The following is a 19,912-nucleotide window of genomic DNA, read 5'->3' on the forward strand; positions in this document are numbered from 1 at the left end:
ACTGGATGCATAAAAATAAAAAATAAAAATAAAAAGTTGGCTACTGTCCAATGGAGGCATATCTAGTGAGAAATGTTCTGTAAGGCAGACTTTTCATAAGTTTTGGTGTGGGAACATGGGCAGGTGGCTGGAGTCACACACACAGGTACAAACACACACATAACATACACACTGTAGACATGTACACCTGGATTGTGTGTCGTAGTAGAGTAGTGGCTGGTGGGCACACAATGTATTGTGAAATCTGTTGTAAAATGTATTTACAAATTGTATTATAAGGTATATTACTGCCTTCGTTTTTTCTTGACCCCAGGAAGAGTAGCTGCTGCCATGGAAGCAGCTAATGGGGATCCATAATAAATACAAATACAAACTCCTTGTCACTCATTTTTGGCAATGCAATTCCATAAAGAGTTGGCAAAAGAGCACAAATGGCCGAAATACAGCGTATTTCACCACTTCGGCCTATGTATTGCCTTACCTCCCTAATCTTACCTCATTTGCACACACTGTATATATATCTTTTCTATAGTGTTATTGACTGTACTTTTGTTTATTCCATGTGTAATTCTGTGTTGTTGTTTGTGTCGCATTGCTTTGCTTTATCTTGGCCAGGTCGCAGTTGTAAATGAGAACTTGTTCTCAACTGGCCTACCTGGTTAAATAAAGGTTCCATAAAATAAAATAAAAACAAAGAGACCGGCACCAAGGCTAGAATGGATGCACATGAGATGGTCGCTGTCCACTGTCCTGTGGAGCTGAACCCCCGAATGCCGATTCCTTCGCTGTCCACTTTAGTGGTGCTGAATCGCTTATCGATGCTGTTGCAGCTTGTTTGTAACATCTGACCTTTTACTCTGTCCTGTGACAAAGTCGCCACATAGGGATAGTCCTCAGCTTGGTTGGGTAGTGCGAACATTGAAGTAGAGTAATTTACAGTCAATGAGTTATTCATTCTCCATAGGTTGGTTTGTGATAACATAATTATATAGGTTGGGTTCTGTGTTTGAGGGAATGTTGAGGGACAATTAATTGTTGTTCAATTAGTTGTTCAATTAGTTGAACTGTGGGAATATTGAAAGATATAGCCTCACTAGTCACTATATCCAGATTTGCTTATGGAAATATTGAAGCATAGATTCAGATTATGTTGTAATTTAAAAAAATCTAAAACAAATAACATTTTTGATAAATGTTCATCTACTGCAGAACAGTATAGGCTATATAGTATATACGGCCGTGTCAGCAGGTTAGAGATGCAAGATGAGCGTAAAAAACCCACTAGTGCAGCACTCCCTGAAACGTTTTTCTTTCCCGACAAAGAGTACGCAGGCTCTCTCAAGCCATATTATAGGTCTGTCTACCCTATCCTCGCCCACCTTACAAGAGCACAACACCATAAAGATAATGTATGCATCACTCAAATTCGGAAACATCTGTAACCATACCTATTCCTTCTGAATAACAAAGAGGGAGACATGGCGTTTATTTTCTAGACCTAGTTCCGATATTTTTGTGTCTTTTGTTGAAAATGAACTGTGGGATTTCCGCAATGTGTACCAAGCTTCTGCTGCAACATGTCAAAGGCAAAGCGATGAATGCGTGGCTGTTGCTAGCTCTTCTCGGAGTCTGGTAAGTTTGCACTGGACTAGTGGGGATATGAATGACCGATGAGTTTTCGGTGGTGCTGAATTAGGGCAGTAGGCGACAAGACGTCCGTTTATGGTACTAAATAAGGGTGAAAGGGGTTGAAGATCATACCGAATGTGTTTATTAGCTGCTACCCGTAGCATTGTGCCGAAGGATTCGTGCGCGGTTGTCAACACAATCCCGACACAATCTGTAAAATGTCTTACAATGTTGTTATGTTGGACGCATATAACTGCGAAACCTAGCGGAGCCTCATTTGTTTAGCGTAAAGAATGCCAAGTGTAATAGCCTACCCTTGACTATAGCCTGTAGGGAGTATATACTATTCCGTTATTTCAGCGGGCAATGTCAATTAAATCAGAGGGACAACCTTGAGCAAAACCAAGGCTACTGCAGATTATCGTTTTCATTCTAAAGGAATCGCGCAATACTCGTTCAGAAATATTTTTTAAGCAGCAAACATTAGGTATTCTAAACCTCAGCATCATAATTCCCAACTCCTGCCAACACTTCAAAAATATAATGATTAAGCTTAGCGTATAAAATGTTAGATACTGTACATTTTGCTTAATACATTTCATGTTGGCTATATTCTTGCCCATAGAGCAGATTTCACATAGGCCTATGCGGCAAAAAGGACCTTAATCTGAGTCTTCATGGCAATATCAGCTGTCACTTCAAGAGCAAGATATATGATTTATGAGTTTGAACCTTACATTTAATTGACTAATACCACAAATTGACCAATATATATCTGTGGGCCATAAACTAATTACAAAATCAAGGTAAAAAAGTTAGCTGTGAAGTTAGAATGAATGACTATTAGGCTATGTCACTACAGTTGGCTCTGTTCCTTGTATTGATTACCGCCATGAACCTTCAGACATCTTTTTGTCATAATCTTATCTGTCACCTTGTAGTAGATTGGTTCTGCCCCTGCAATATAGTTTGCATCAGAATTGCATGGCTTTGATCAGCACAGTATATTAGTCCTTCATGCTTATTGAGGCTTGGGGTTTTCCGTTGTACCCAATAGTAGTGAGCCATATTGACTCAACTCACTCACTGTTTTCCAGTAGAAAGACCCTGACCACCGATTTACTGATCCCTTGTCTTCCCATGAGCATCCAGCTCCGCTTTCATCATCTCTTCTGGCAGCCAGCTAGAGGGGTAGTACCAAGTGCTGGTCTAGGATCAGTTCTGGGTGTTACAGTTCTGTTAAGTTGGCTCCAATCAATAGATCAATCAATAGGCCTGTAGCAGTTGTCACCAACCCTGGTCCTGTTCCAGGCCAGCAGCACAATTCAACTGGTGAAGGTTTCGATGAGCATTTGAATAGTTGAAGGTGTGTTAGTGCTGGGCTTGAAAAAAAGTTTACACAACCAGTAACCCAGGACCACTGGGGTAGATTAAGCTGATCTAAGACCTGTGCTTTGGTTGTGACACTACAGAGTCTTGGTCACCGATTCTTGATCACCACAACATTCTTGCAGCCCTCAATAATATGCTTCCATACAATTTGCTTAGTTGTAGTGTTGTGATATATTTGTGAGTTTACAAAACAAATTATGTGGTATAAATCCATACAAAATTCAAAGTCATTATTTGACAGATTTATATGATGTATTATATATTAGAATTTATTGAGAGTTAGCTCAAGTTGCCTTTTCAAACTCTCAGCCACCTCTTATCATCTAAAAGGGCCCACTTGCTTCTAATGGACTATCAGTGGAGTAGGGTTATGGATATTTAGTGCTTTTAGGTTGTTTAACATTGCGGGTTATGGATACTCAGTGTTATTGGGAGTGTGAACCATTGTTGTAGAGATGACAGATTCAGTGGCACTGGACAAGTGGGTCTGGCCATATCGATTCTGTTTAAAGGCAGTTGTGCACTAGCATCTGGGAGGGACTGCTGAATGGCCTGGGCGAGGTGACAAGTCCTCAGGTCTCTTAACGGTATTGGATACATGTTAATTAACACGAAACAACAGTAGCTGGGCTTGGTATTACCGGAGCACTCGCTCATTTGTGACCGCCAGATACAGTGGCACAGTTACAGGGCGGATGGAATGAGATGTACAATTCCCAGATCTACCTCTATAGCTTCTCCCCGAATCAAACCCAAGACTCTACTGTAAGCTCCAAAGTGTGGTCTTTGGCATTCTTTATCAAATAAATAATTTTTAGAGAAGCTGTACATCTGGACAGACTGACACCTTTTCCCCTATAACATGCCTTGGTCTGAATTCCAGTAAGTGTGTGTCTTGTAAACCCTCAACCTTTAGACCCACTCTACCCCGGATTCGTATCCAGCTCTTCTGACAAAACACCTGACTTAATGAATAGCTTAGTAGTCATTCCAGTGTTCCAGCTGCAGAACCAAACTCTCTGTCTCTATATACAGTGGGGCGAAAAAGTATTTAGTCAGCCACCAATTGTGCAAGTTCTCCCACTTAAAAAGATGAGAGAGGCCTGTAATTTTCATCATAGGTACACTTCAACTAAGACAGACAAAATTAGGAAAGAAAATCCAGAAAATCACATTGCATGATTTTTAAATGAATTTATTTGCAAATTATGGTGGGAAATAAGTATTTGGTCAATAACAAAAGTTTATCTCAATACTTTGTTATATACCCTTTGTTGGCAATGACAGAGGTCAAACGTTTTCTGTAAGTCTTCACAAGGTTTTCACACACTGTTGCTGGAATTTTGGCCCATTCCTCCATGCAGATCTCCTCTAGAGCAGTGCTGTTTTGGAGCTGTTGCTGGGCAACACGGACTTTCAACTCCCTCCAAATATTTTCTATGGGGTTGAGATCTGGAGACTGGCTAGGCCACTCCAGGACCTTGAAATGCTTCTTACGAAGCCACTCCTTCATTGCCCGGGCGGTGTGTTTGGGATCATTGTCATGCTGAGAGACCCAGCCACGTTTCATCTTCAATGCCCTTGCTGATAGGAGGTTTTCACTCAAAATCTCACGATACATGGCCCCATTCATTCTTTCCTTTACACGGATCAGTCGTCCTGGTCCCTTTGCAGCCCCAAAGCATGATGTTTCCACCCCCATGCTTCACAGTAGGTATGGTGTTCTTTGGATGCAACTCAGCATTTTTTGTCCGTCCTCCAAACACGACGAGTTAAGTTTTTACCAAAAAGTTATATTTTGGTTTAATCTGACCATATGACATTCTCCCAATCTTCTTCTGGATCATCCAAATGCTCTCTAGCAAACTTCAGACGGGCCTGGACATGTACTGGCTTAAGCAGGGGAACACGTCTGGCACTGCAGGATTTGAGTCCCTGGCGGCGTAGTGTGTTACTGATGGTAGGCTTTTTTACTTTGGTCCCACAGTTTATTTCTTCAAACCAAGCTGCTTACCTATTGCAGATTCAGTCTTCCCAGCCTGGTGCAGGTCTACAATTTTGTTTCTGGTGTCCTTTGACAGCTCTTTGGTCTTGGCCATAGTGGAGTTTGGAGTGTGACTGTTTGAGATTGTGGACAGGTGTCTTTTATACTGATAACAAGTTCAAACAGGTGCCATTAATACAGGTAACGAGTGGAGGACAGAGGAGCCTCTTAAAGAAGAAGTTACACGTCTGTGAGAGCCTGAAATCTTGCTTGTTTGTAGGTGACCAAATACTTATTTTCCACCATAATTTGCAAATAAATTCATTAAAAATCCTACAATGTGATTTTCTGGATTTTCTTTCTCATTTTGTCTGTCATAGTTGAAGTGTACCTATGATGAAAATTACAGGCCTCTCTCGTATTTTTAAGTGGGAGAACTTGCACAATTGGTGGCTGACTAAATACTTTTTTGCCCCACTGTATATCCCTCCCTCCCTCCCTCTGAATCATTTTCTCTCTCTCCTCTCTTCGCAGTGTGGCGTCATTTGGGCCCAGTACAAAGGAGGATGAGGACTATGAAGACGTCCCCATAAATAAGACCTGGGTTTTATCGCCCAAGGTCTATGAGAGCGATGTCACCTTGATCTTAAATAGATTGCTGCAGGGCTATGACAACAAACTCCGTCCTGACATTGGAGGCAAGTCCCATTGGGCCCACACTGGTTGAATCAGAATTGCATGGTTTTGATCATTGAAAAGACATTGAACCAACATGGAATATACGTTGAATTGACATCTGTACCCAGTGGGGTTGTTCTACAGCAGCTAGTGGGAATCTGCTTTGTTTTAAAAATTTTAGTGCCCCATTAATTATGTAAGCTTGTGATAGATCATCATTAACTTACTCAGCATTGTTTAGCACTTACCAGTCATTTTCAGAGTGTATATTATTGTAGAATAAGTTGCATGCATATCTCAAAATCAGGACTCAGCCCATTGCCAGTGTATTACTCCTTCCTAAAATATCCCTCCAAGGCAGTGACGTAACTGTGCTGTGTGCAGGCCAATGTGAAGTTATTTTTAAGCAGATTGATTACACACAGTGGATAGAATGCTGAGCCAAATCATGATTGATCGCAAGGCTCTGGGTCATTGTTAGGAGTTCAGTTCATTCGATTGTCGTGTACACTGACGGAGGATACAAATGGTTTGCGAAAAAAACCATTATTCTACTCCTAAGCATAGTAGCCTAAAGTTGTTTGATTCGTTTGAGATTGTGGACTGTATAGCCTACTGTGTATAGCAGCATGGAAGCAGTAAGAATGTAGTTCTTTCTTGCACCTCGTACATACTTGCATTATTTGAGAGCCCCTGGTAGGCTATACTGTAGAGATAGGTTACATTCATAAAGGTGAAAGGTGTTGTGTTTTTTGTTTCAGTTAGGCCCACAGTGATTGAGACAGCGGTGTATGTCAACAGCATCGGACCAGTCGATCCTATTAACATGGTGAGTCTGGTGGCCTGGGGGGGGGGGGGGGGTCTAGCTGTCTAAGCCGCTGCCTCTAGAGCACATGTAAGATGTACAGCTGTCAGCATGGGTTTGAATCCAGCACACTTTCAGCAGTCACTGTCCTACCTTTCACCTCTACCTCTCTTTATCCAATAAACATACAAAATACTTAAAAATATATATACAGTACCAGTCAAAAGTTTGGACACACCTCCTCATTCCAGGTTAAGAATGTGGTTCATTGTGGCTACTTTGAATAATGTCAAATATATTTTGATTTGTTTAACACTTCTCTGGTTACTACGTGATTCCCTATGTGTTATTTCATAGTTTTGATGTCTTCACTATTATTCTACAATGTAGAAAATAGTAAAAATAAAGAAAAACCCTTGAATGAGTAGGTGTGTCCAAACTTTTGACTGGTATTGTATATAAAAAAGAAACATGGTAAGTCCTGTCTGGTCATGTACTACATTAATGCTCTTCGTTGAAACAGAAGGAATACAGGAGAGCAACAATCTAATACAATGCCCAGAACATAATCATGGCAGTGGCACAATACACTGGTGTAAAATATCTGTTCCATGGCAAGGTTAACCCATGTGTCCATCTTGTTTCAGGAGTACACCATAGACATCTTCTTTGCCCAGACGTGGTATGACAGTCGCCTTAAGTTCAACAGCTCCATGAAAGTCCTGATGCTCAACAGTAACATGGTGGGAAAGATCTGGATTCCTGACACCTTCTTCCGGAATTCTAGAAAGTCTGACGCCCACTGGATCACCACTCCGAACCGTCTGCTGCGACTGTGGAACAATGGGAGAGTGATGTACACGCTGAGGTAGGAGGATGACGGCTGCCATTCTTTGTTTTTCCAGGACTCTGTGTTTAGTACTCGTGGTATGTGCAGCTCTAGTTTGTGCATCTGTACTTTTGTCTTGTAGCCCTCTTTTAGGCACCCGCTATTTGTCGAAGCATGATCTTGAAGCCATTGTTATTTTTCCCTGGATTTGTTTAAATAAAAGAGAGGGAAACACTTTGTTTGTAATTGTTACGATCAAGCCTGTTTGGGAAAAAAAACACATTACAAAATCAATGTAAAACATCATTAACTTTTCTCTGTCACAATTCTGTTTTTGTCAGGTTGACTATTAATGCGGAATGCTACCTTAAGCTGCATAACTTTCCTATGGACGAGCACTCGTGTCCGCTGGAGTTTTCGAGCTGTAGGTGTTTAAACACTCTCCCCGTTTTGATCCGTCATTTCGACTTCAGCTTCAGTAGCCAGCCCAGAGAGGGCGTCAGAGCGGGCCAGCATTAGGAGCTGAGCCCCAGCCCTAGCCCCACACAAGCCCATCTGCTTGAGGCTGTCCCTTCAGCCTGTATGATCTATCATCTGCTCCACCGTGGGAGAAAGGAGGTCACAAAGTACCATTCTCTGACAGACTAATGAATTATGCAGCGCTCCCAAACTGATTCATGCTCTGTCTGTGTCATTCTCCATCCGTCCTGCATTGTGCTTCAGCTTCTCAAGTCTCGTTGTCATGATCTTAACCCCCACACACCCTGTCGAGCGCTACAGTGTAAACTGGAAGGGCATCCCATGTTTAGAGGAAAGATGTGTACCATCCTGAATGCTCCCCTGCTTGGCCATATAGTATGCCCCTGTGGTGTACTGAGATGCACTGTTGTGTTCTGGATTGTGGAATCAAGGCTGGACCAGGCTGGACATTGAGAGGTTCCTAATTTTACATGTGTGTGTTTGTGTGTGTTCAACCGTACGCCCTTCTAGATGGCTATCCTAAAAATGAGATTCTGTACCGTTGGCAAAAGCGTTCTGTGGAAGTGGCCGACCAAAGGTACTGGAGACTCTACCAGTTTGCGTTCGTCGGTTTACGAAACACATCAGATGTGGCGCATACACAGTCAGGTAAGGGATGACATGCATCCTTTTAGAAACTGCACTCTTACCTCTGGTTTTTAAGTTTTATGAAATTATGCAAAACATTTTCACTTTTATATGTGTGTATGATTCTCTTTTGAATGTCTAGGTGAATATGTCATCTTGACAATATTTTTTGACCTGAGTCGGCGAATGGGCTACTTCACTATTCAGACGTACATCCCCTGCAGCATGATTGTGGTGCTGTCATGGGTCTCTTTCTGGATCAATAAAGATGCTGTCCCTGCCAGAACCTCCTTAGGTATGATTAAACCTCAGTAGTTTCTTTACACCCCTCTATAGCGGACAAACAATCTGCTTTTCTAATGGCTAGTGTCAGTTAGGTGAACACACAAAGTCAGCTCAACCAGCTAAATCATTCAACTGGCTTTGTGACTTCCTGTGCAGGAATCACCACGGTGCTTACGATGACAACGCTGAGCACCATCTCCAGGAAGTCGCTTCCCAAGGTATCGTATGTGACAGCCATGGACCTGTTTGTGTCTGTCTGCTTCATCTTCACGTTTGCTGCTCTGATGGAATATGGGACTCTACACTACTTCACCAGCAACAGGCAGAGCAAGAAGGATACGGACAAAAAACCACAGGTAGTGACACCACTGTTGCTTCCCAGTAGCTTCTGCTATTTCATTTGAAGATGTACATTTTTTATGGGAATATACTATTTGTACAGTTTTAAAATCAAGGCAATTAATCAAATTACAGCAATGTAAATAGGAGATTTCAATGAGTTGTGTGAACACGCACATACCATTTCTTAGTAATGAACTACGAAATAGTGCATAACAGCATATTGTTATGACTTCTACAAATGGTTCGGTGGAGGAGTCAAACGCAGAGAGCAGGTAATGTCGTACGTGTATCTATTTATTCCAACGACAGCGGAGACATGGACATGCCAACACTAGGGCGTAAGAAACCACCCATCCAAAATACACAGGACTAAAACTGTCCGGAAAATAATGAGAAATACACTTCTACACCAACACCAAAATAACAGAGAACAAGCCCGCACAAATACCCAGCGGGCCTAGTGCCCTTAAATAGCCTACAAACAAACACTAACTCAAAACAGGTGTACCCAATTAAACCCAATAAACAGAAACAAACGGAAAGGGAATCGATGGCAGCTAATAGGCCGGCGGCAACGACCGCCGAGTGCCGCCCGAACAGGAAGAGGCACCATCTTCGGCGAGATTCGTGACACATATAACATTGACAATGAGTCAATCTGCATACATCAGCTACACAAATGAAGGAAGCTGCAGTAGCTTCTTTCTCTGACATGAACATTAACTTAATTAACTTTAACACTGCCACATCCAAGGTCAAATTCGTTAGTCGTTAGTAACAATGCTGCCTATAACTCAAAGCCTTATTTTGTTTTCCATTAAGGTAGATTTCCTTAATCTGATGTCTGTAATCATATTTATCCGGGTTTTAAAGACTTGGAAATTGGTTTCTGTGGGAGAGTAAACACACACTCAGCAGAGGAGTGGGAGTGCAGAGAGGGCATAAGTCATCGCTGTAAACGGGCACGCATCCTTCCAACTGGGACTGACAAGCAGTGACATTGAGCAGAGAAAAGGAAATCCCTGTAAACTCAATACAAATGGCAACGTCGTCTCTTACAAATAGCAAATGGCACGAAATGCAGTGGAAAAAGGCCTATGCCAATTTCCAAAAGACTGTATGCCTTTTTATTAACTAAATATGGCTGAACAACTCTGCTCTTCCTAGCATATTCCCACAGCCACCGTGATGAATTTGAATGTCATATATTGCATTTATAATATACATCTATGATCTTCAGCGCTCATTCACCATAAATGGCATCCAATATGTGGGATCATGCTCACCACACATGTGTTGTCAGCTACAGTGCCTTCGGAAAGTATTCAGACCCCTTGACTTTTTTTCCCCCCACATTTTGTTACATTACAGCCTTATTCTAAAATTGATTAAATAAAACAATTTCCTCAGAAATCTACACACACTACCCCATAATGACAAAGTGAAAACATGTTGTTAGAAAGTGTTTCAAATTTATTAAAAATAAAAAACAGAAATACCTTATTTACACAAGTATTCAGACACTTTGCTATGAGTCTCGAAGTTGAGTTCAGGTGCATCCTGTTTCCATTGATCATCCTTGAGATGTTTCTACAACTTGATTGGTGTCCACCTGTGGTAAATTCAATTGATTGGACATGATTTGGAACCACTAAGTTTTAAGTTCCTCGGCGTACACATCACGGACAAACTGAAATGGTCCACCCACACAGACAGGGTGTTGAACAAGATGCAACAGCGCCTCTTCAACCTCAGGAGGCTGAAGAAATTTGGCTTATCACCAAAAACACTCACAAACTTTTACAGATGCACAATCGAGAGCATCCTGTCGGGCTGTATCACCACCTGGTGCGGCAACTGCTCCGCCCACAACCGTAAGGCTCTCCAGAGGGTAGTGAGGTCTTCACAATGCATCACCAGGGGAAAACTACCTGCCCTCCAGGACACCTACAGCACCCGATGTCACAGGAAGGCCAAAAATATCATCAAGGACAACAACCACCCAAGCCACTGCCTGTTCACCCCGCTATCATTCAGAAGGCGAGATCAGTACAGGTGCATCAAAGCTGGGACCGAGAGACTGAAAAACAGCTTCTATCTCAAGGCCATTAGACTGTTAAACAGCCATTACTAACAGTGAGTGGATGCTGCCAACATACTGACTCAAATCTCTAGCCACTTTAATAATAAAAAATTGGATGTAATAAATGTATCACTAGTCACTTTAAACAATACCACTTTATATAATGTTTACATACTCTACATTACTCATCTCATATGTGTATACTGTACTCTATACCATCTACTGCATCTTGCCTATGCCGTTCGGCCATCGCTCATCCATATATTTATATGTACATATTCTTATTCATTCCTTTACACTTGTGTGTATAAGGTAGTTGTTGTGAAATTGTTTGATTACCCGTTAGTTATTACTGCACGGTCGGAACTAGAAGCACAAGCATTTCGCTACACTCGCATTAACATCTGCTAACCATGTGTATGTGACCAATAAAATTTTATTTTATTTTATTTGGAAAGGCACATACCTGTCTACATAAGGTCCCACAGGTGACAAAAAACAAGCCACGAGGTTGTCCGTAGAGCTATGAAACAGGATTGTGTAAAGGCACAGATCTGAGAAGGGTATGGAAACATTTCTGTAGCATTGAAGGTCCCCAAGAACACAGTGGCCTCCATCATTCATAAATGGAAGAAGTTTGGAACCACCAAGACTCTTCCTAGAGCTGGCTGCCCGGCCATACTGAGCAAGAAGGGCCTTGGTCAGGTAGGTGACCAAGAACCCGATGATCACTCTGACAGAGCTCTAGAGTTCCTCTGTGAATATGGGAGAACCTTCCAGAAGGACAATCATCGCTGCAGCTCTCCACCAATCATTTCTTCATGATAGAGTGGCCAGACGGAAGCCACTCTTCAGTAAAAGGCACATGACTGCCCGCTTGGAGTTTGCCAAAAGGCACCTAAAGGACTCTCAGACCATGGGAAACAAGAGTCTCTGGTCTGAGGAAACCAAGATTGAACTCTTTGGTCTGAATGCCAAGCATCACATCTGGAGGAAACCTGGCACCACTCCTATGGGTGAAGTAGGGATGTTTTTCAGCGGCAGGGACTGGGAGACTAGTCAGGATTGAGGGGAAGATGAACAGAGCAAATTACAGAGAGATCCTTGATGAAAACCTGCTCCAGAGTGCTCAGGACCTCAGACTGGGTTGAAGGTTCACCATCCAACAGTACACCAAGCCTAAGCACACAGCAAAGACAATGCATGAGTGTCTTCGGGACAAGTCTCTGAATGTCCTTGAGTGGCCCTGCAAGAGCCTGGACTTGAACCTGATTGAACATTTCTTGAGAGACCTCAAAATAGCTGTGCAGCAACGCTACCCATCCAACCTGACAAAGCTTGAGAGGATCTGCAGAGAAGAATGGGAGAAACTCCCCAAATACAGGTGTGCCAAGCGTATAGCGTTATACCCAAGAAGACTCAGTTCTGTAATCTCTGCCAGAGGTGCTTCAACAAAGTACTGAGTAAAGGGTCTGAATACCTTTGTAAATGTGATATTTCCATTTTTTTTTTTTTATAAATTAGCAAACATTTCTAAAACAATGTTTTTGCTTTGTCATAGGTTATTGTGTGTAGATTGATGAGGGGAAAAAAACGATTTAATTAATTTTAGATTAAGGCTGTAACATAACAGAATGTGGAAAAAGTCACAGTGTCTGAATACTTTCCGAAGGCACCATACAACTTAAAGTGAATGGTAAATAAAATCCAATCTTAAAGTGTATTCCTAGAAAGATATGAATAACTCATCCCCGATATCACATATTTACCTCCAGAAATCCAGCAGCTTGGTGAACATTAGGCCAGGAACGTCACTGCTCCAGATGAATAACATCGCCCCCTACCAAGACGAGGATGATTACGCCTACGAGTGTCTGGATGGGAAGGACTGCACCAGCTTCTTCTGCTGCTTCGACGACTGTCGCTCCGGAGCATGGCGCGAAAACCGGATGCATGTCCGAGTTTCAAAGATCGATTCCTACTCACGAATATTCTTCCCCACCGCCTTCGGCCTTTTCAACCTGGTCTACTGGATCGGGTATCTGTACTTATAAATCTAGTCTAGAAAAGAGGAGAAATAGCCTTTTACTTCAGAGAAAACAGGTCAAAATATTTGTTTACTCTCTTTACTTGCTATTCTTGGCACTGTTGAGGATAAGATGGAAGGGGGGTGGGTGTACTGCTTTGAAATTTAAAGCCAGGGTATGAATGGGTAAAATAGCTTCTTCTCACCAATATTTGAACAGCTCCCTATGTTTGTATCTGTACTATTTTTCTAGGTGTTGGCTCACAGATGAAGGCAGCAGGGTCAGAACAGGGCGAGACTCTGGGTCATACCCACCAGCAATTGCATGATGTTAGGCTCCTAACCTCTATGGATTTAAGGAATTTTATAAAATGGGTTGTTTGGATGCTAGATGCTAGTTGGGTGATAGCAGGGAGTTATTCATCACAATCCCTGGGAAATGCCTGTTAACAGTTTAATTTGAATTATCAATGTGCATCCACTGTCCCACAGTCCAGCCAGGCAATTTATAAAAATGTATAAACTCCCCTGGGAAAAAGTATGTAGACATTTTTTCCCCAAGCTACTAGGCTAGCATTTGGTTTGTAACAGTTAGGGTTTGTCTAGACTCTAAACCTTGCTGCCTGCCTCTCTGACCTGTGCAACAATGTTGGAGTTTATTTTGCGATCTGCACCGTGCCATAGAGAGAATGAACGTGATGAGACTGACAGCTTCTCTGAGCTAGGCACATTCATTTATTAGGATCATTGTAATTGATATATCAAAATAAATGGCAAAAGAAACCAAGGTGAAACAAACGGGAAATTCAAAAAGTTTGCTGTCATTTCAGCTGCTTTAATGTGATTGTGTGCTAACTTTACTAGTAGCTAGACTGCATGGCAACCTTTTTTAGCTTAGAACGTTTGAAATGGGCGACCAGCTCGTTTGTCTAGCAACTTCAGAATCTCAGAACTAACAATTGGCTATTGCTTGGACTATGTCCTCTGGTGGAAGGATGAAATAAAACAAATGTAATCATTCCAATAAACTTTTTAATTAAAACGTCATTTCTCTTTAAAAATTTAAAATGTTAATAAAAGTAATAAGGCCCTCGAACCTGGGAATTATTTTAAATAACACCCTCCTGATGGCTGTTTCCCCGGCCCGCCGCTCCACGTTGGGCCTTAGAACAGCCCTTAGTCGAAAACTATTCACACGATCATTTGCAAGCCATATTGCTTAATTGATACACAAAGGTTGTGTTTTACAACAGCCTGGTTTTGTAACCTGTAACTTATTCGAAATTGCAAAATCTATTTGAATATATAAATATACATCAAATAAAGTATGCCTATGCGAAAAAAATAAACAGGCCTACATTCCCCCCCTTCAATAATTATATCTGACCTCATGTTTTCTGTGCCACATTTTTACTGTAAGCAAAATAAATACAACATTTCCACCAGAGATCGATTCAACACAATTTAGTTCCATACTTATTGAGGCAGTTCATCATTTGAGGTCTGAAATAATCATTAGGCATTATTTAGGCTTAGCTCCTGTATTGACACAAAGTCAGTAAAGCAAGAAATTAATAGCATGTATTTTCATATTATTATATTCTAATGACACATATTATATCTCCTTGTTGATGTGATTCCCCCAAATTGGCAGCTGTAAATATCCTTCATCATTATCATATATAAAAGCAGCAAAAAAAGCAAGACAAGAAAATGTACTTTTCATTTGGTTACATTGAAACTAGAACAAAGCTTCCCATCACTCCTCTAGGTTTATAACCAGAGGCGGATTGTGCTGCAATTGTATCAAATTTGATTAGCGATGCATAGTTAATAAAGACATATTAGACTAATTTAAACCATATTTATACAACATAGACTAACTGAATAATATTCATGCAGCTCCCAAACCCTTGACTTATTTTGCTTGACAAGGGCGCAGTACTTACACTTTATAAAATGTAGCTGTGGATATAATCTTCTAAGCATATTTTAGCTGAAGCAATAGCAGACATGAATATCTTTACTAATAACAGCGAGAAGGGTTACTACATTTTTGATAAATAGAGCAAAACTCTTAAAGTGCTTTATTCCACACAAAACCAAAGAAACTGTTGATAATGACTTTGTAGCATAAGTGTGTTTAATGTTACATTCAAGATCAATGCGATTCACAGTACCCCGATGTTTGGGCGATACTTAAGAGAAAAAGTCAAGAAGAATGAATTACCAAGCCTGAAATGGACCTTACAAATTTGAAAGTCCAGTGATTAACGAGGGAAAAATGACTTTAGTTATAATTTGAGTTAATTTACATATGCAAGGTTACCCCATAGAGTTTGCCCACATCCGGTCCAATTACCAGAAAAAACAATGATTTGATTTACTGTAAAGATAATATAGGTGAGGCAAGTTGGTTATACACTCAGTGAAGATGGGAGTAGTTCCATTACAAAGAAATTACGCTTTTTATGCTGACTCTTGTAGGATTCTCTCTCATTCATTTATCACAACTCCTTTGAAACCGCAGCTGTACTGTATAAAACATGGTAAAATTGGAAATTCAGTCAATGAAGGTCAACAAGGGGAGTAAATTGTGGAGATAAACCTTCTGAACCTCGTTTATAGCCATAATAATAGCGTTGAATATCTTTGATAATGTCATACTCCTGGTTATCCTCCATTTTACAAAATACATTTGTAGATGTGATGCTTGCTGTTAACTCTGCCTATAAAGCTTTAAATGTGATGTGTTTACTTGTTTACTGATGTGAAGAGAATATGATTATTACACTACAAGAATGGATTGCGTTTATATAGTGCTTTTCACCAGCTTTAAGGCACTTTGTATTGTAATGTCGTAACTAAGCTCATGCACCACAAGTGAGGTGACACACAGCAGCAATATTGTTCAGAGCACTGTATCAATAACAAGTGATTACAGTGGAAACGTGAGGAGATTAGATGAGATCAGATGATTCCCCTCATTTTGGGTCTCGAAAACGTAATTTACCTCCCAGCTATAAGATACTATTGTTGCATTGTCCTTAATGTATTTGAAAATTAAAAAATGTATATATATATATATATATGCTATATTTTTTTCCATCATGACAGCCTCAAAGACATTAATATGATAATACTGTGTTAACATGCATATTGTTTGTGTTTGTTCTCTATAACACTGACGGACATGGAAACCATTATGTCATTGATGTTTTGTCATTGACATCCTCTCTCTATACCGTTCAAACATAGGCATAATTAATCCTGTCTTTCACCTTTGTACAATGCGCCATTCCTTCCAAATGATTCTGTGTTGTTATGTGAAAACGAACTCAATACACTGTGAGAGAATAAAACAGTGCCTGAAAAAAACATAAGTATCTTCCTCTTGAAGTACATTTCCTTCAATATTGGTTTTGGAAATAAAATTGATCTGCAATGCATTCTGACTAATGTGCATGTACAGTGGTGTCTGAAATTACTGACACCCTTGAGATTTTGTTTAACAAGTTTTCTCAAATTCTTGACACCCCTGTCGATTCTTAGAAATAAGTCAAAAGTATAGTATTTGGTCCCATATACTTAGTATTTGGTCCAACTACATCAAGCTTGTGACTCTACAAACTTGTTGGATGCATTTGCAGTTTGTTTTGGTTGTGTTTCAGATTATTTTGTGCCCAATATAAATGAATGGTAAATAATGCATTGTGTCATTTTGGAGTCACATTTATTGTAAATAAGAATATAATAGGTTTGACCCTAACTTTCTCACTCATCATCATTCATAATTTATTCTGGATTATCCGTAATCATGGTAGCATCCACATTAATGTAGAAGTGTTTAGAAACATATATTCTTATCTACAATAAAAATGACTTCAACTGCAAATGCATCCAACAAGTTTGTAGAATCACATGCTTGATGTAGCCATTGCGTGCTAGGAATATGAAATTCCTGTTTCAGGAATATGAAGCTCCTGTTTCAGGAATATGAAGCTCCTGTTTCAGGAATATGAAGCTCCTGTTTCAGGAATATGAAGCTCCTGTTTCAGGAATATGAAGCTCCTGTTTCATGAATCTGAAATTCCTGTTTCAGGAATATGAAGCTCCTGTTTCAGGAATATGAAACTCCTGTTTTAGGAATATGAAGCTCCTGTTTCAGGAATATGAAACTCCTGTTTCAGGAATATGAAGCTCCTGTTTCAGGAATATGAAGCTCCTGTTTCAAGAATATGAAACTCCTGTTTCAGGAATATGAAACTCCTGTTTCTTAGTCGTCGTGCCTCTACTCCTTTATCTTCCTGCCTCTTGCTGTGCTCAGGTAGCAATTACAAGCTGGGCTGACTGCCATAGTCAGGGAGGAAATCAGCAGTGCCAGAAAAAGTCTGTTGTTTCTGATAAATTAATTAATGTTCCAGTGTCATTTCCTGACACAATGAGATGCGTAAAAATAGAATACAATACCGAAACCCCAATAACATCCCTATTTTTATTTATTTATTTAAATTGAACCTTTATTTAACTAACCTTAAGTATTAGGTACAACAACAACCAAACTGGCCTTCAGATCAGCACTCACAGGCTTTTTCATCCTTCACCTGATTAAACCAACCCTATCTTACGGAAAGGTAGAAAAGGGGGAGAGTGGATGTGTGCAGCAGGACAAAGAGATGGGCGAAAATGGGATGAATATAACATGAGGCCGGCCTGTAAAATATGTATCTCCATCCTGGCAGTGATAGACTAGTTCAGCTGCTCAGCCCCTTCACTTAATTTACTCAGTCCAATGTTTTTAGAACACGACTCACTCATAACATGAGAGAGGGAAAGCGGGGGAGGGAGAGTGAGAGCGCAAAAGAGAGAGAGAGAAAGAGAGAGAGAGAACCTTCAACCAAATGGCACAAATCCTGGCTGTCAGTTTGGGTTCAGGGTGGTTTGTTGACAGAGTGAATTATCGGCAGGGGATCAGATGGTCCTTGAGCAGCATATCGACCGGTCTACTGGTCTATCAGATAGGAACTGAACCTTACCAGGGGAACATTAGTGTCAAATAATGACTGAGACAGCAGGTCTGTTTCCTTTATTTGGAAGGGGTCTTGTCTATGCCGAAAATGACATTACAGTATGTAATAAAATACTGAGTGAATCTTGTGAATCTACAGGGCTCAACAGGTTAATGCTTTCCATGCCTTGGTAGACTTGAGAGTTAGGCGTAATAGGAAGAATGACAATAATTAATTAGAGATGAATAGAGAGATGGACAGAATGAGTGTCACCAATGCTACACACCTGACTAAAACACTTAGACATTTTTACACCCTATAAATCAGCCCCACTGTCCAGATAAGTGGGAAACCAAATGCCTCTTCAAACCCAGGACCAATGGAAAACAACGACAACTCAATCACGGGTTGACAACCCTCCATTGGCAGGTTGAATGCCATGGCTCGTTTAGTGCGTGTTGTTCGTTGCAGTTTTGCTTCCGAGCTTCATATACTGTGTCTTTTTAGAGCTGATGGGATTTCACAGTATTTAGAGGAGCGTGGGGAATGACGGCCTCCCACTGCAGGAGAGGGAGACAAACATACAGTCATTAATGCAGGTGTGAAGTGTAAACCTCTCCAGGCGGCCACCATCGCACGACCGCCAGTCTTATTGTTGTCGTGTCAATCATGTCTAAAGTGAGCGGAGGGCATAGGAAGTGGGGAGAGGGGGAAGGTGGCATGTCTTGTAATGTGGGCATGTTAGAGTGCGGGTCAATTTAATATGAACTTAGTATTCCTTTTAGGGATTGAATAGAACAAGTTTAAAAAACAGACATTAGTACCACTTAGAGAAGACAGAGGAACATTTATTCCAAAACAGCATAGCCGACATGTACATGTTTTATCTTATCACGCACCACTTTGCAATCTTTTAGCCAACATTTCAAATCAGTTGTGTCTGCATCCTCTTATTAAGGATGTGCTCTCCTTACCAGGGAATAAATGCATGTAGTGACATTATCATCAGATTAACATTGGTACTGTGTGTGGGGGGGAAAGGCTTCAAAATGACGTTGCCATGGTGATGTTGTCTCTGTGCAGCTTCGACTTGGCAGTGTGTTGAATCATTGAGATGCAGCATGTTGTTGACTTGAATACAATGAGATGAGATACAACAAAGCCACAGAAGCCAGCATGACATCCCAAACAAGGCCATGTAAACCAGAATGGAATCACATTCAAAGTCATGGCAAACAGCACAAAATCAAAGCCATGGCAATAGCATTATCATTATTGAAGCCATTATTGAATCACAAACCAATCAACTGCATTATTATATAATTGAAGTGCAATTATTGAAATACTGTGTAACAACATGTTACTACAATGTGTAAAACTGGTGTGTTACTGTAAACGCTGTCACCTATTCAAAGGGTTATTCAATGCTATGCACTTCTTCTAACCATGTAACATTCCATTTCCATCCATGCCCAGGCTTCATTTCACTGGACACTGCTGCTATACAGGCACTCTGCCCAGGGTTCACTACCATGTTCCCTATGCAGGGGTAGAGGCACCATGTACATCATGGACCTAAATCACCATAACTGAAAGGTACACAGGTCTCCTTTAGCCTACACCCCAGTGAGCCCTATAGAGTGGATTACCATGCTGATCCTAAGTCTTCCAAGCAGAAATGTCATGTTCTTATGACTCAACTGTACCAGAGCTATGGCAATCAAGTCTGCTCTAACTCAAAGC

At 40.8% G+C, this 19,912-nt stretch overlaps 1 protein-coding gene across 1 annotated transcript; it reads left to right on the forward strand.

The window, feature by feature from the left end:
• The first annotated feature begins 1,330 nt into the window (after positions 1-1,330).
• LOC109893908 (gamma-aminobutyric acid receptor subunit gamma-1) lies at positions 1,331-16,609 on the forward strand. Its single transcript, XM_031828823.1, has 9 exons — positions 1,331-1,632; positions 5,540-5,703; positions 6,445-6,512; positions 7,136-7,356; positions 7,659-7,741; positions 8,308-8,445; positions 8,567-8,719; positions 8,866-9,065; positions 12,910-16,609. Exons 1-9 carry the CDS (start codon positions 1,532-1,534, stop codon positions 13,186-13,188), a joined length of 1,407 nt encoding a protein of 468 aa, XP_031684683.1. The 5' UTR covers positions 1,331-1,531; the 3' UTR covers positions 13,189-16,609.
• The last annotated feature ends 3,303 nt before the right edge of the window (positions 16,610-19,912 follow it).

Source organism: Oncorhynchus kisutch, linkage group LG7 (genome assembly GCF_002021735.2).
Source record: "Oncorhynchus kisutch isolate 150728-3 linkage group LG7, Okis_V2, whole genome shotgun sequence".
NCBI lineage: Eukaryota > Metazoa > Chordata > Actinopteri > Salmoniformes > Salmonidae > Oncorhynchus > Oncorhynchus kisutch.

Bases quoted from the DNA above. Each gene is read 5' to 3' on its own strand.
- LOC109893908 (XM_031828823.1), top strand. From the start codon at position 1,532: ATGAACTGTGGGATTTCCGCAATGTGTACCAAGCTTCTGCTGCAACAT. The intron at 1,633-5,539 runs GTAAGTTTGCAC...CTCTCTTCGCAG, and splicing joins CTAGCTCTTCTCGGAGTCTG to TGTGGCGTCATTTGGGCCCA. The intron at 5,704-6,444 runs GCAAGTCCCATT...TTTTTGTTTCAG, and splicing joins ACTCCGTCCTGACATTGGAG to TTAGGCCCACAGTGATTGAG.